This window comes from Ranitomeya variabilis, chromosome 2 (assembly GCF_051348905.1).
Source record: "Ranitomeya variabilis isolate aRanVar5 chromosome 2, aRanVar5.hap1, whole genome shotgun sequence".
Taxonomy (NCBI): Eukaryota; Metazoa; Chordata; class Amphibia; order Anura; family Dendrobatidae; genus Ranitomeya; species Ranitomeya variabilis.
This window is the reverse complement of record NC_135233.1, coordinates 207,117,591-207,133,588: the sequence shown is the minus strand read 5'-3', so window position 1 is coordinate 207,133,588 and position 15,998 is coordinate 207,117,591. Positions and strand designations below refer to the sequence as shown.

Genomic DNA, 15,998 nt, shown 5'->3' with positions numbered 1-15,998 from the left:
TACAGCCCATGTTGAGATGCAGTACTCAGTTCCCTGTGGATATTGACACAATCTTTTTTTTTTAAATTCGTTTATTAACCAAAACAGTAACAAGATATACATATTTGTGCATCCAAGCCAGCATAAGTACACTTGTCAAGGTAATTACGAATGGACAACAAATTTGTGCATTAAATTATTCACACTATATTGACACAATCTTACCAGCTTCTGCCATCATCTTCACAAGGTCTTTTGCTTTTGTCCTTGGGTTGACATGCACACCGGACCAAAGCGCATTCATCTCTGGGACACAGAACCAGTCTCCTTCCTGAGCTGTATGATGGCTGGACATTCCCATCTTGTTTGTACTTGCGTATAATTGTTTGTACAGATGAACGAGGCACCTTCAGGTATCTTGAAATTGTACCCAAGGATGAGCCAGATTGTGCAAGTCCACAATCCAATTCCTGATATCTTGGCGGATTTCTTTAGACTTTACCATGATGTTTCAGGTGTGCATTAAAATACATTTCATGTCAGATATTGAGAAAAACATGCAGATGTGTCTTTTTATATAGTGTATGGAAATTTCTGGTTTCAACTGCATGTGTATATATCCATCTGTAACTATCTAGTATCCATATACAACTATGGTAATAAGGACTGCAGAAGTAGTAAGCACTTGCAGCTTTATTGTAATCTAATGAAAATGTTCAAGACTTCTTATTTAATCATGTGCAGAAAACCCGCAGTTACAGCCTTGTCTGCCATCAACGAGGTTATGTTCTGCTACTCTGAATGCACTTGGGCAAATCATCTAGATCCGCTGCTGGCAGCTCCTTTTGAAATTGCCGACCAATGACGTTCCAGAGCTTCTGCTGACTGGATACAGCGTTGATATCACATAGAGAGCTGAGCTCATTTGCTTTGCCGATGTACATGGCATAAGCTCAGTGATTGACTGCAGCGCTGTAGACAAGATCGCAAATGCTCAGCTCAATGACTGGCTGCAGCGCTGTCAAAGTGACATCAGCAATACAGACAAAATATTGATCGGGCCAGTGGTAGAGACACAGCGCTGGACCCGGGGAGGGCAAGTAATGTGCGGTTTGTGTTGTTTTACATTGAATTACACCTGAGGACAATAGTTTAAGCAAAACTACACTACAATATGTGCGATACTTACAATAATCGGTGATGGCATTCATTTCTTGTTCTAAGCGGTGTCTACTGCTCTTCACCTGTGCCTAGATGAGCCGTTCCTTTGGACATCAGATGAGGGCGGATAATTTTATTTTTTTTTACCATGAAAAAGCTCCAGTACTCAAGAAAGTAACTTACCTCTTTGAGTTTCTTTTAAAGTCTCTTTTCTTTTTTGACTTTTCGCTGACTTTTTTTTTTGGCACCAAATTCATCAAAATGCCACCTGCGATCTAAGAATTTTGATCAAAGTTAAAAATGGTCTTTTTTTCTCTATTGAACATTTTTTTGCGACTTCTTAGAGGAAAGAGTCACATGTTTCGCAGAATATCACAAAAATTGTTCCAAAAAAACTGGCGTACTCAAAAAACACACAAGAATGGTGTAGGGGTGACTGGAGTGGAGATGGGCCAATGTTTGTGACCCTTTAAAAAGAAGAATCCGCAGAAAACATCTGGAATTGCAAAACTCTGCCGACAAAGAGGAAAACCAAACAACAGGTGAGCAGATATAAAAAAAGAAAAATAAAAAAAGTTAAAAACACACAAAATTAGATAGAAAACAGGCATTGAGCTGCCACCAGAGTGGAGTACTTGCTGCTTTTATTTAACTTTTTTCTTTATTGAGGGGGAATACAGTAATCTGTTGTCACATTTTCAATATATAATCTGACAGCAGCATGATGTAGGGACGGAGACCCCAATTTCAGCCATGAGTCAGTTTTACTGAGTGCAGCAGTTGTGATACAATCACAGTATTCTCTGCTGCAGATCTAGCAGAGCTCAAATGCTGAGCTGTATATAACCCCGCCCACACCACTGATTGGCAGCTTCTGTGTACACTGTATATTGACAGAAAGTTGCTAATCAGTGCTGGGGGTGTGGTTGGACCAGGAGGTACAGGATACCTAGTCCTGCAGTGATAATCTCCTGCTGGTAAAACACTGGATGTATGGGGAAAAAAAAACCTACACAGCCTAATAGGTGTTTTTGTTTCTCCCATATTCATCTTTCCATTTGTCCCCTTTTTAAGTCTATTTTATATGTCTTTATCTATTATTATTTTTAAGTTTATCACGGTTGGCGTTGTTTTGGGCTTCCAGCTGCTTTGTTATGACCCAAAACTGTACTTCCATCTTTCCCTGAAGTCATTTTATGAAAGCCAGAAAACTTTAGTGCAATTTTATTTTGTAACATTTTATGAAATGTGCTACTTTTTTTTAGCTAAAAATTGCGAAGAAAAGTCAAAGTGAAAAATACAAAGCATTTTTTGACTATGCAACGAAAAAAAAAAATTTAATTAACCCATCTAAAAAAATTTGGTGTACAAAAAAAAAACAAAAGTAGCAAATCATGATTGGGACTAGAGTCATCATGGTCGGTCCCCTCTTCTAGTCATTTGTGTGTATGAATAAGCGTTTTCCATAGGATCACACAGGGAGGTTGTAGTCAGTACAATGAAATCGACTGCTCAGTGGTGAAATTTAATAGTACTTTATATTTGAGTTGATTGGGTTTACACACCGCACCTACACCAGCACTATTAGCACACGGTCAAAATAAGAACAGCAATCTTCTTATGTTTAAAACAATAAAGGACATTTGTAGCAGATATGGGAAAGAGAAATCTTTAGCAGATTGTGTTAGGATTCCGATATATAACTTTTACAGTAGCTAGCGTTAGTACGGGACCTAAGAAAACAAAAAAAAGAGTAGATATACAAAATAAACCAAACTTTTTATATACTGTATATGTACACAAACCAGTGCCTCTTAGTGTAACCCGCTTACACGTAACAACTTTATCACTGATGCAACATTTGCAAGAAAAAAAACAAAACAAAAACAAGTATAAATTATAAAAAAAAGGTGCAAAACAGCCAGTCTACATCTGAATTCTACACGACACCAGGAACTCCAGAAAGGAATGACGCGTGCTTTGTGTTTAGCACCTAAAGTGCAGATCTCATACTGCCGTATACTAGCCCTAGTAGTGGAACAATTTCAGAAAACCCCTCTAAAGTTGGGTGGGAGAAAAAAAAGAAAAAAAGGTAGATCAGTCTTCTGAAAAACTGCTGGAGATGGGATAGAAGTTTGGTGTCCATCAACGGATCTTGACGTTAGTCCTTTGCTCCTTTTAGATGAATTGTCGTGCGATGGATGAACCGTCAGCCCCGGACAAGACAAGGGTCAACGGAGAGTTAACGGGTTAGATTCAAATTCTAGAACAGAAGCAGTGAGATCCGAAATGAAGGAACATCGCCAAGACGAGGACACGTGCTTTAATCCCGGGGTTAGTCAATGAAAGCGAAGGTCCCATTCAGTGCCGTAACGTGCCCGGAGAATAGGCTCTCTCAGGACACTTGACTGCTTCTCGTTGATCGTGATTCCACATTGGTGGATCTTCTCCAAGACTTGGGTGCTTAACACATAAAAACGCTGTGCAGTACTGACTGACAGTGCTTAGCGGCCGCAGACTGGCATTGGCCACTACCAAAAAGAAAAAAAAAAAAAAGGACAACATACCAACCAACATGGTCTTAAGTTCTTAACGTCTCAGCATGATGGAGGGCACAGAGATAACAGTCAACGGCTCTAGATGCCAGGTTGGCAGCATGAGAGGCCCCATTTTTGTCTCCTTATCGCATATTTCGGTCTCACCTAGCAATCTCTACTGTTTCAGTAAGCGACTTGCCATTGTTCCATGGCCATATTATTTAATATCAAGGGCCGGGAAAAAAAAAATTGGCTGTGCATTTCTTGTTGAAGGCATGTTCACCTCCCGCCTTGTGTTTGACCTACAGCAGCTCAAAATACAGTATTTCTCAATGCAGTTTAGGCTATAAGTAATAACACACCATCTTAGGATGTAAGAAAAAGAAAAAAAAAACCTGTGTTGCAGTAGTGTGAAGCCTAAGATTTTGGTAACTCTATTACGTTGGGTGACGAGGGACCACCGCTGTTCATGGCCAGGGCACTGACCCACCAGCTCATGATCAGACAATAGGAAGGTGCGTCGGAGTGCCCAGCGGCTTCATTGTAAGCATCGTTATCGTACGTCTTCACGTAAGGCCCTAATGATTACTTGTTACCTTAAAAAACAATTCCCCGTCATCAAAGAGTTAAAAAGGGCAAAACTGAACCCATGGTGCGTCGTAGGAATTATGGAAAGCTAGGTGCTATTTTTTTGTTTTCTTCGCTCTCCTCTTTTTCCGGCTAGTTTCATGATTTTTAATACGTGATCTCTGTAGGTGTTAATAGGGGGCCAGAGATGCCTAATCGTACATTAATCTGACAAGCACCGACTTACTACCGTCCTGCCATGCTGCACTCCTGGTCCTCTTACATACAGGCAAACCAAAATATCTGGCCAAGGAAGGCAACAGAAGGTATCATGTTTTCATATAGACTTGATTATTTGTACAAGAGTTGGGGTGTTAAGAGGTCTCTTTTCCTTGCACGCCGGTGGCGGTTTTTATGGAGCTGATGGTCCTGTTGAACCAGGTCTTTTTTGCCGCTTGCACTTCATTTAGGGCAAGACCGAGATGATGCTCCAGATCCTGAAAGAGAACCATGTAAAGCCCATTAAGAAAGTGTAAAGGTGGCAGATATCCATAAAATAGCTACTGACCCAAGGGGAGGCATTTGTCTGACAGATTATATAGCAAAAACCTGCTGACAGATTCTCTTTAAATGCAGACAGCAGCATAATGTAGGGACAGCTACCCCGATTCCGGCGATGTGTCACTTAGTTTACCTGATGCAGCAGGTGTGATACAATCACAGTTTTCTCTGCTGCAGATCTAGCAGACCTCAGAATGCTGAGCTGTGTATAACCCCGCCCACACCACTGATTGGTTGCTTTGTGTCAATATAGAATGTACCTGGAAAGCTACCAATCCGTGCTGGGGGCGTTGGTTGGACCAGGTGGCATGAGACACCTAGTCCTGCAGTGATAATCTCCTGCTGGTAAAACACTGATTTTATTGAAACGGCAAAACACAGACCAGTTAGTAACACTTCACTGGAATCAGGGTCCCTGTGTCTATGTAATGTGGCTATCATATTACACAGCAAAAAGCTGCGGATAGATTCCCTTTAACACTTGGCTGAGCAAAGGATAAATCAATATGAAATATAACAAATCTATGGTGTATGGTGGTCTCCAGAATGTGACTTTATAGCAGATGTTGGGGCAAAACTTGGAGTCCCTCTCTACTGTACCTGCTGCATGATCCGGCCAAAATCAGCCAACTTTTAGCACATATGTATAGTGATCAAAAGAAAAACAGATCCATATGCAAAGCAGAAGTTGAGCTCTTACGAGTAACCCTTATTTTAATTTTTATTTAGGAAATCTGATTCTCTTTCCTCCTGAACTGATATTTCACTCTGGCTAAAATCTGTATTTAGTAAAAAAAAAAAAAAAAGTTCCCATTTCTGAAATAAGAGATGACAATTGGTGCTTAGAAGAGTCTATGGGAAGGAGGGGGGAGGAGTTACAGTTTTCCATAGAACTTTATGAGCACCAACTGTCTTCTCCCATGTCAATAAGGGGAAAGGCTGTATTCACTGTAGATCGTTTTTACCCATGAATTGAGAATGAAAGATCAGTCGAGAAGGAGAAAGAAGCAGATTTCTCGCATAGAATATCTAACAAAGTTCCATATATTCACCATATTTGCTATTGATTTATGGAGAAACAAAACGAGAAAAGGAGATTTTTGTGTACTCACCGTAAAATCTTTTTCTCCGAGCCAATCATTGGGGGACACAGGACCATGGGTGTTATGCTGCTGCCACTAGGAGGACACTAAGTAAACAGAAAGATTAACTCCTCCTCTGCAGTATACACCCCTTCACTGGCTACAATTCAACCAGTTCGGTAGTAAAGCAGTAGGAGCATGAACAAATGACAAACTATGTCAAAACCAAGGAAGTAACAACAAGCCAAACAAGGCTAACAGGGTGGGTGCTGTGTCCCCCAATGATTGGCTCGGAGAAAAAGATTTTACGGTGAGTACACAAAAATCTCCTTTTCTCCTACGCCTCATTGGGGGACACAGGACCATGGGACATACAAAAGCAGTCCCTGGGTGGGGAGCAATATGCTAATACCCCATGTACCACTGGCTTGCGGCTAAGGAACTGCCGCTTGCAGAATGCACCAGCCAAGGGCGGCGTCTGCAGAAGAGAGAGAATGGATGTGGTAATGCTTGATAAAAGTGTGCAAACTGGACCATGTCGCAGCCTTGCAGACCTGCAGTGCTGACGCCTGGTGCCGAACGGCCCACGAGGCGCCCACCGACCGGGTAGAATGGGCCTTGATCCCAGCTGGGATAGGAACGCCTTTGGCACGATAGGATTCTTCAATGGCCGAACGAATCCATTTAGCTAGAGTAGCATTGGAAGCGGGAGAACCCTTCCTTGGCCCCTCTGGAAGTACAAACAGGACATCCGACGTTCGGAAGGGAGCCGTCCGCGAGACGTACCGACGAAGAGCCCTTACCACATCAAGAGTATGCAGAGCCTTTTCAATGCGATGGACTGGTGCCAGACAGAACGAAGGCAGAACAATCTCCTCATTGAGGTGGAAAGAAGATACGACCTTGGACAGTAAAGCGGGAGAGGTCCTCAATACTGCCTTGTCCGGATGAAAATTTAGAAACGGAGGGCGGCAGGAGAGTGCAGCCAACTCCGAAACCCATCTGATGGACGTAATGGCCACTAGGAAAACTACCTTCCAGGAGAGGAAGGTCAGGGAAATGTCCTGTAGCGGTTCGAAGGGAGTCTCCTGGAGAGCTCCGAGAACTAAATTAAGATCCCACGGATCCAAGGGCATTTTGTAGGGAGGCGCCACATGGGAGACTCCCTGGAAAAAAGTCTTCACCGGCAACCTATTGGCAATCTTACGCTGGAAAAGGACTGACAATGCCGAAACCTGACCCTTTAGAGAGCTAAGGGCAAGTCCCGACTCTAGGCCAGACTGAAGAAACTCCAGTATGGTAGGGATAGAAAATACCAGAGGAGATCGCCTCAGTGTGTCGCACCATGAGAAAAATATTCGCCAGGTACGGTGGTAACTGCGCATGGAAACAGGTTTCCTAGCCCTGATCATGGTGGAAGACACCTTGGGAGTGAAACCCGCTTGGCCTAGAATCCAGGATTCAACAGCCAGGCCATCAAAGACAGGGCCCCTGAGTTCTGGTGGTAATTCGGGCCCTGTGAGAGAAGATCCACGCGATCTGGAAGACGCCAGGGGACGTCGGCGACCAGCTGAACCAGTTCCGCGTACCATGCCCGGCGCGGCCAGTCCGGTGCGAGGAGAATCACTGGTACCCCCTCTGCCCTGATAATCTTGATGACCCTCGGTAGCAGGGGAAGAGGGGGGAAAATGTACGGGAGGCGGAACTGGTGCCAAGGCAAGACCAGGGCGTCTGCTCCGATGGCCCGTGGGTCGAGTGACCGAGCAAAGAACTGTGGGACCTTGTTGTTCAACCTGGATGCCATGAGATCCACATCCGGGGTCCCACAGCGAAGACAAATCTGCTGGAAGACCTCCGGGTGAAGGGACCACTCGCCCGAGGCAAGGCCCTGGCGGCTGAGGAAGTCCGCCGCCCAATTCTCCACCCCTGGAATGTGGATCGCCGAGATGGGCGAATGATTGGATTCCGCCCAGTGCAGGATGTGTGACACCTCGAGCATAGCCGTCTTGCTGCGGGTTCCCCCTTGACGGTTGATGTACGCCACGGCCGTGGCGTTGTCGGATTGAATTCTGACTGGGTGACTCGCCAGAAGGTGGTGAAACTGGAACAATGCTAGTCTGATAGCTCGTATCTCCAGGAGATTGATGGGAAGGCGAGACTCTCGAGCGGACCACCGCCCCTGAGCTGTGTGGTGGTTGAAAACCGCCCCCCAGCCTATGAGGCTGGCATCGGTGGTCACCACCAGCCACTGCACAGGGAGAAAAGATCTTCCCTGGGTTAGGGAGGACTTCAACGTCCACCACCTGAGGGTCTTTCTGACCCGTGGGGGCAGGAAGGAGCGGCGGTCGAGGGAGGACGGATTGCCGTCCCACGCAGACAGTAGCGCATGCTGGAGAGGACGGAGGTAAAATTGCGCAAATGGAACCGCTTCCATGGCAGCTACCATCTGCCCGAGAACGCGCATGCTGAATCGGATGGAGTGGGAGACTGGACGGGAAAGACTCTGAGCTCCCTGCTGCAAGGCCAAGGCCTTGTCTTGAGGAAGGATGACCAGACCGCGGGAAGTATCCAGAGTCATCCCCAGAAAAGAGATCCGCTGAGCCGGAATCGGAGAGGATTTCTCGAAGTTTTTCTTCCAACCCAGGCGAGAAAGAGTATCCACCATGAGAGTGACGGACTCTACGCAGGCTGGGTAAGAAGAACCTTTTATCAGTAGGTCGTCCAGGTACGGAAGTACCACCACTCCCCTGGAATGAAGAATGGCCATGGCAGCCGCCATGAACTTTGTGAAGACCCTGGGAGCGGTGGCGAGACCGAAAGGCAAGGCCACAAATTGGAAGTGCTCTCCGCGACATGCGAAGTGGAGGAACTGTTGATGCAGAGGAAAAATTGGGATGTGGAGGTAAGCATCATTGATGTCTATGGACGCCAGGAATTCTCCTTTTTCCATGGACGCGACCACAGATCGGAGGGATTCCATCCTGAAGTGACGGATTTTTACAAATTTGTTTAGTAGTTTTAGGTCCAGGATCGGACGGAGCGATCCGTCCTTCTTTGGGACCACGAATAGGTTCGAGTAGAACCCTTTGAACCTTTGGTCTAGGGGAACCGGAATGATGACTCCGTCCCCTTGAAGTGCCCGTATGGCCTGAAGAAGAGCTGTTGACTTTGATTTTGGAGGGCAAGACTGGAAGAAGCGCGTCGGGAGGGGGGAAGGAAGAAAATTCTATTTTGTATCCGGTGGATACCAGTTCCCTGACCCATTCATCGGTAACGACTGAGAGCCAGGCCTGGCAGAACAAAAGTAAACGCCCTCCTACCCTGTTGGTGCCCCCCGGAAGCCGCAAGGAGTCATTGCGTAGAGGATCTATGGGATGTGGATCCCTTAGACCCGGGTGGTCTCGGTCTGGGTTTCCAATTACGGTTAGGTCTGTAAGAGACCTGGGAGCCTCGGCCACTGCGCGGGCCTTGCGCTGATGCGGAGGTAGAGGGAGTGGAAGACCAGTTGGTATTGTTACGAAAAGGCCGAAATCTGAATTTGTTGGGGAAGAAATTTACTTTTCCCCCCGGTGGCATCCGAGATCATTTGGTCTAGCTTTTCTCCAAACAAACGACCAGACTGGTAGGGCAGAGATGTCAAAGAGCGCTTGGAGGCCGAATCTGCTCGCCAATCCCTGAGCCACAGGGCTCTTCTAATGGAGATTGCATTTGCGGATGCCTGTGCCGCGCAATTGGCTGCGTCTATTGAGGCATTGACTACGAAGTCCCCAGCCTGGGCTATCTGGTTAGCCAGGTTGACCGCTTCTGGAGGCAAGTCTCTAACTTGCATGGTCGTGGAAAGCGACTCGGCCCAAGCGACCATAGCCTTAGCCACCCAGGAGGCAGCGAAGGATGGGAAGAGGGAGGCTCCTGTGACCTCGAAGACAGAGTGAGCCAGATAATCAATCTGGCAGTCAGAGGGGTTCTTAACAGAGGAGCCGTCTGACAGAGATAGGATGGTTTTGGAAGCGAGGTGTGACACAGCAGGGTCGGCTGAGGGGGACTGCAGCCAGTCCTTGATTAGGTCCTGAGAAAAAGGATATTTGGCCTCTATGGCCTTTTGACCCATGAAGCGTTTATCGGGACGATCCCTATGTTTTTGTACAATTTCCTTGAACTCAGGATGAGTGACAAAAAACTTTTGGACACGTTTAGTCTTTTTGAACGACACCATGTGTTCGGGGGTATGTACGGATTCCTCGTTCACCTTCAGGGTCTGGTTAACCGCCTCTTTGAGAGAGTCGAGTGTCTCTTGAGAGGGGGAGAAATCCTGAACGTAGGAATCGTCGGACTCATTCAGAATCGTTCGGGTTGTCTGGAGAAGGGGACCGGGAAGCGGCGGTCGCAGACGCTGAAAAACCAACTGGCCCGTGGTCAGGGGATGGAACATGGACCCGTTTTCTGGAACCCCGAGAAGGAAGAGATAGAGTACGCCCCCTGCTGGTGGACGGATCCGTACCGTCGCCCGAATCCACCGCGGGCTGACCTGAAGGGGGGCCCTGGAGGGAATCAACCGCCCTAACTAGTAAATCCATAGAACGTGTCAGAGAAGCTGCCCACTCAGGCAAACTAGGCTCCACAGGGTCGTCGTCGGCGGCAACGGCGGCGGTATCGGCTGCACAGAGGCCGGGACACAATCCGCACACAAAGGACTAGTGTGAGTTCGGGGCAGGGCCGCATTGCAAGTGGCACATACAGTGAAAAATACTGTGTGCTTCTTGTTACCCCTTTTAGTCTCCTTGGATTGAGACATAGTGTCTTTAGAGACAGAGCGGGGCAGTATACGCAGGGAAGGGGTTAAGCTTTCTTGAAGCAGCTTACCCATGCCTGTGTCCCCGGGGAGGAATTAGCCGTGGCGGTTCTCTGGAGTGCTGTGGACACGTGGGCTCCTTGCAGGGAGAGGGAACAATATGGCCCCCGAGATCTGCAGGGCGCTTCTCATCCCAGACGAGAAGCGCCGATATATGGGGCGGGGTTACGGCCGTGGGAGGGATCTGCCCACTGCGGCCTACTCCGGCTGAAAAGCCGGGGGCTAAATTTTCAGCCTGACCTGCGATGCGCGGCGGCCGCAACAGAGCGACGCTAACCGCCGCAGTCTCTCCCCGGGGACTCTGCCGCAAGATAGGGACCACTGCGGCCTACTCCGGCTGAAAAGCCAGGGGCTAAATTTCCGGCCTGCCCGACGATGCGCGGCGGCGGCGGCCGCAAGAGATCCGGAGCGCAGGAGGAACTCCTGTGTACTCACAGTGCGGCCTCCATGGCTGCCGATGCAGGTCCCCCTGTCCCTGCGCGCTCCATCCATCCTCGGATCCTCTTCTGGAACTGGTACGTTCCCCTTTGTGCAACGCCGTGTAAAGTGGGCCTTGTATGTCAGGCCCCCGGAGATGTACAGTAAAGCAGGCTCTATGTACTCGCCGTCTTGTAGGGGGAAGGGAGATCGGGACCAAAGATGGCAGACTGTCGCCCCAGAAAAGAATTGGCGTGCTCCAGCGTCGCAGGAGAGGGACGGGGAGGTATACTCGCCGTGCTCGCCTGTTGCTGGTTCGGGGGAGAGCGGGCCCTATAAAAGGGATCCGTCACCCCCTTCAATCCGTTGAATAAAAAACAAAAATTTACGGAAAAATAAAAATTATAGTAAGAAAATTGGGGTCTGAAAAAAAGACCCAAGTGCCTCCTACAGACACTAAGCAAGAACTGGTCGAATTGTAGCCAGTGAAGGGGTGTACTGAATACTGCAGAGGAGGAGTTAATCTTTCTGTTTACTTAGTGTCCTCCTAGTGGCAGCAGCATAACACCCATGGTCCTGTGTCCCCCAATGAGGCGTTGGAGAAAAAATAAAATACGGGCACACTTTCGGATTTAGTAGAATTCAATCTTCCGACAGTGCTCTAAGATTGTCAGACTGGTGTCCACTATTAATAGTTGTCAATGCTTTCTTTTTTTTTACCTGTACAGATAAGATTTGTGACTGATGGTTTACCTGTATCTTACACTCGGCTTCTACCAGCTGAAGTTTAGTCTGAGCCAATTCTAGCTCCATTTCCCGTAACTGGTTTTTAAGAGTCTCCTTCTCTTCATCAGTGTCCTCCTCTGCGGAGTTCTCCTTCTTGGTGCTGACCAACTTCACTCTTCCTTCTGTGTTGAAGAACTCTCGGCAGCGTTCACAACCGTCAGCCTTTTGCTAAGTGGTCAAAAGCAGAAAATGATTATGGGAATCTGATAAATAAATGTTGCTTCTCAAAACCAATACATCTAACCCATTATATGAGGAAAGAACAACACCTGAAAAGATGCCGAACAAACGGCTGTTTCCATAACTGTCTATAGACGTTACTGTAGAGCGCCATACTTCCCCAACCTTTCCTATCCACCGCCGGACTGAAAGGGACAACACTGGACACTTCCATCATTCTCTCGACGTGAGGTTTTCCGCTATCCATATTTTACAAATATACTGTAAAACGCTATGGTTTTAATAGCATTGAAGTCAATATTTGTTTCACACCGCTGGAGCTTTTATATATTTTTTGCTTTGCAAAAGTAAACATTTCTAAATATTCCAATATTAAATAAATATTAGTCATTTTAAAGGTCAAATAACGCTATTAACCTGCAGACACAAGGTTAAACTGCAGGTGGTTAATAGCATTATGAAGGTGCCTGAACACCGAACTGAAAGTGCGGCACCCAGGAGAAAGTTATTTTTATTCTTCCCAGGAGCCGCCGGCTTTCAGTCATAGTATGATGCTCTGGGCACTCCTCTATGACTGAAAGCCGGCGGCTGTAAGCACACTCCGGCACTTTTGACTGACAGCTCAGGATGCAGTGTATCAGTGCTGAGCCGGCTGTCAGTCAAAATGTCAAGGCTTGCAGGATTGGTGCTTGATCGCCAGGGGATTAAACAGATGAGTGTTGCCTATTTTAATTTTTCCTGTTTTTGAAACAGCCAGGCAACCCAGTTTGGTTAAAAAAAAAAAAAATGCTAGAAGGCTAGAAAATAACAACTTGCTGACTGTGGGAATTACTGACTCTCAAAACAGGGCTCTAAAATGCCCCCATTAGTTGATGAATCGAGCAATGGAGGCTAATGCACGGCCACCGCTCTATTCCGTTGGGTTATTTTAAAGCCCCGGTTTTGAGTTGGGACAACTGATTTCACCGCCAACTAGAAAGGTATTAAAAAGTGTTCTCCAAACACAAGGTTGATGACCAAGAATGGTGACTCTAGACAACTGCCCATACAGCCCACCTAGAGACTATTGAAGGCTTTTTATTGAGGTCTCAAGTTCAAGTGGCATAGGTAGAGAGTTCTATAAAAAAAAAAAAAAAAAAGAAGCTCTGTAACATGCGGCAGTATGTTTTATTACAGGCAAAACAATTATACTAATGAAAATATATTAGAGAAATGCACACAATGAAATGCTCCAATATCTGACAGCCATTACCCAAGCTTCAGTCAGTCTGAACGTACCCGGATTTTCTCAATTTCGGCTTTGTTTGCCGACTGCTGCTTCTCTAGTCGATCACTCAGCTGGGAACATATCTGCAAATGAACAAGAGAGTGGAATTACTTAAACAACAGGGATTTTCACTTATTATCCATAGTACCAACCAGCTAAAACTATTGTTCAGGATTATGATAACGATGACTGATATCTACAATCAATGATGAATATCCGATCATTGCTGGGGGTCCGACACCCAACCAGACAGCAGTTTTCATCTCCGAACGTAAGAAGTGGACACAGCCGAGACAGCACAGCGTTACTTACAAGAACTGATGCTCAAATAAATATAAAATACACAAACAATAACAATCTGATCCCCTCCTGTCCTTCAATCTTACTATGCCTAAATGCAAAAATTGCAATCAAAAGGTTGAAATATTTATGGCAATTTTCTAGATGTCTCGAGCTCAATCTTTCCCTCTCGCAAACCTATGACTGTATAAAAAAAAAAAAGAAGTTATCTGCAGAAGGAGCCTCTCCCCACTGCGCTGTCTGCGATCGGTCACATATAGTTAAACTTCCACCCTCCGAACATTTAAGGCCGTGTTCCCACGATGAGTATTTGGTGCAGAAAATATGCAACATCAAAAGCTTACCAATTAAGTGAGAAAATACAGAGTCAAAAACTCATCTGCTTAGATCTCACAGAGCTCAGTTTCTTCATCTTCCTCTCACCCTGTACTCCTGATGGGCACCATAAATTGTCTGACAAGTTCCCTTTAACTTTCCGAACCATGTACATTACACTTGTGCCATAAATGAATGAGCACAGACGTGGACCTGTCAACGGCATAAAGGACCGAGAGCGGAACGATCCAGCAGGTAATCTATTCACCAGGAATCGGCGACGGCAGTGTGAGCACTGACTTATTCATTGTCTACCCCGACCACATGGTTTATTTCTGTACTTTCCACGACTCTTCCTCTATGCATTGTTTAAGCGATGCACCGCTACAGCTTTCTTATGAATCACAGGTCTACAAAAAATTTTTTCTCAAGAGCTGTTTTGGTTATTCCACGTAATCTTAGTTTTTAAGTGCGCTGAATCCGAAAATGACCTCAGTTTTGTCATAGGACATCACCTTTTCTGACAATTTAAGTAACTATGTTAAATAAGACAATACCTCAAAATAAATGAAAATAGACTCATAAAATTAATGTTTTATTACAAATGTTTCATGAAAATCATTTTTTAACTGCAATGAGCTCACAAACACACTAAAATCAATTCTTCTTCCCTGTGAGGCTTCTCCTGGTCCATTTACGCTTGTGAGTAGCATCTGGAATGTCTCTCTGAGGCCTCCAACAGTAGTCTGCCATCATTGTAATGCTCGGTCTTCCCTGGTATCTTCTTTCCATCTCTTTAATGTCCTGGTGGAATCGTTCACCTTGCTCTTCACTCACAGCTCCCAAATTTTCAGGAAAGTTGATAAGGTGGGAATGGAGGAAATGCCCTTTCAAACTCATCAGGCAACCTAAAGCTGGAAATGCTTTCAGCATTCGTCCGACGATTTTTTTGTAGTCAGGGTCTTTGTTATTGCCTAAAAATTTCTCTACGACCACTTTAAAGGCAAACCGCCCTTCTTTTTGAGGATATTCACCACAAATGTAACAGAAACTGTCAGGCGAATTAATACACTTCCGCTGAACCATAATGCTAATTTTGGGAAACACGGCTGAATATGACGAGCTAACATGAACTGAGATGAAAAAGTGTGAACAGGCGAGAACCAAGATAAAACAATTGAATCAAGCCCGGGCATGTCAGAGCCTGCTCGTTCAGCTTGCAACATGTTGATGCTGGTTTCATTAGCTCACTCTGAAAGTTCTTTTCTTTGAAAGTTATATTTTTTGGCATTGTATATCTTCAATGCATTGATGTGAATTAATTAATAGTAATTTTGACTTTCAAAACCCCAAGATAAAAATACCAAAAATTGGAAAAATATACTAAATTTAAAGAGAATTTTGCATTTTGTGGCAAATCCTGACGTCCAGGATTTTTTTCAATATTTTTTTTGTTTTCAGCACACCAAAATACATGGAAATTAGATGAAAATAATCAAACAGCCTTTTAGTCGCAGACCTGTGTATCTATTATCTATCTATCCATCTATCAATCAATCAATAAATCTATCATCTATTATCAATCTATCTATTATCTATCATCTATTATCTATAAATCCATTAGGCTGGGTTCAGATTGTGTTAATAGCAGCCAGTTCAGCACATACGCTAACGGGCTGCTGTTAACGCAAGTGCCGACGTTCCATCTGCGCTACCAGTGACGGACCCGGAAACGCTGCAGCCTGCGTCTCGGGTCTGTCACTCAATGACGGCACATCGCTAGCGCACGCCCATTGTGGGCGTGCACTAGCGATGCATCCGACATTGCATTCAATGGCGGCGTTAACGGACTACGTTACACCGCGTTATGCCGCGGTGTAACGTAGTCCATTTAACGGAGTCACTGAACGCAATGTGAACCCAGCCTAATCTATCTATTATCTATCGATCTATCCATCTATTTATTATTCATCTATATATCTATCATCTATCTATTA

The 15,998-nt window shown here is 45.6% G+C and overlaps 1 protein-coding gene across 6 annotated transcripts in view; it reads right to left on the bottom strand.

Moving 5' to 3' along the window:
- Positions 1-1,014: 1,014 nt before the first annotated feature.
- The window catches only part of LOC143804921 (rab GTPase-activating protein 1-like), a 137,729-nt gene continuing 122,745 nt past the window's right edge, over positions 1,015-15,998 (bottom strand). For 2 of the 6 annotated variants that reach the window (XM_077283526.1, XM_077283528.1), the window contains 3 exons: positions 13,398-13,469; positions 11,907-12,107; positions 3,820-4,741 (listed from right to left, as the gene is read on the bottom strand). In XM_077283526.1, the coding sequence (XP_077139641.1) occupies positions 4,619-4,741; positions 11,907-12,107; positions 13,398-13,469 (396 nt within the window). In that variant the 3' untranslated portion in view covers positions 3,820-4,618. Of the gene's footprint in view, positions 1,416-1,517; positions 1,653-2,659; positions 4,742-11,906; positions 12,108-12,738; positions 13,237-13,397; positions 13,470-15,998 lie in introns of those variants that run through there. The other 4 variants (XM_077283524.1, XM_077283523.1, XM_077283522.1 and 1 more) reach the window with 4 other exon arrangements.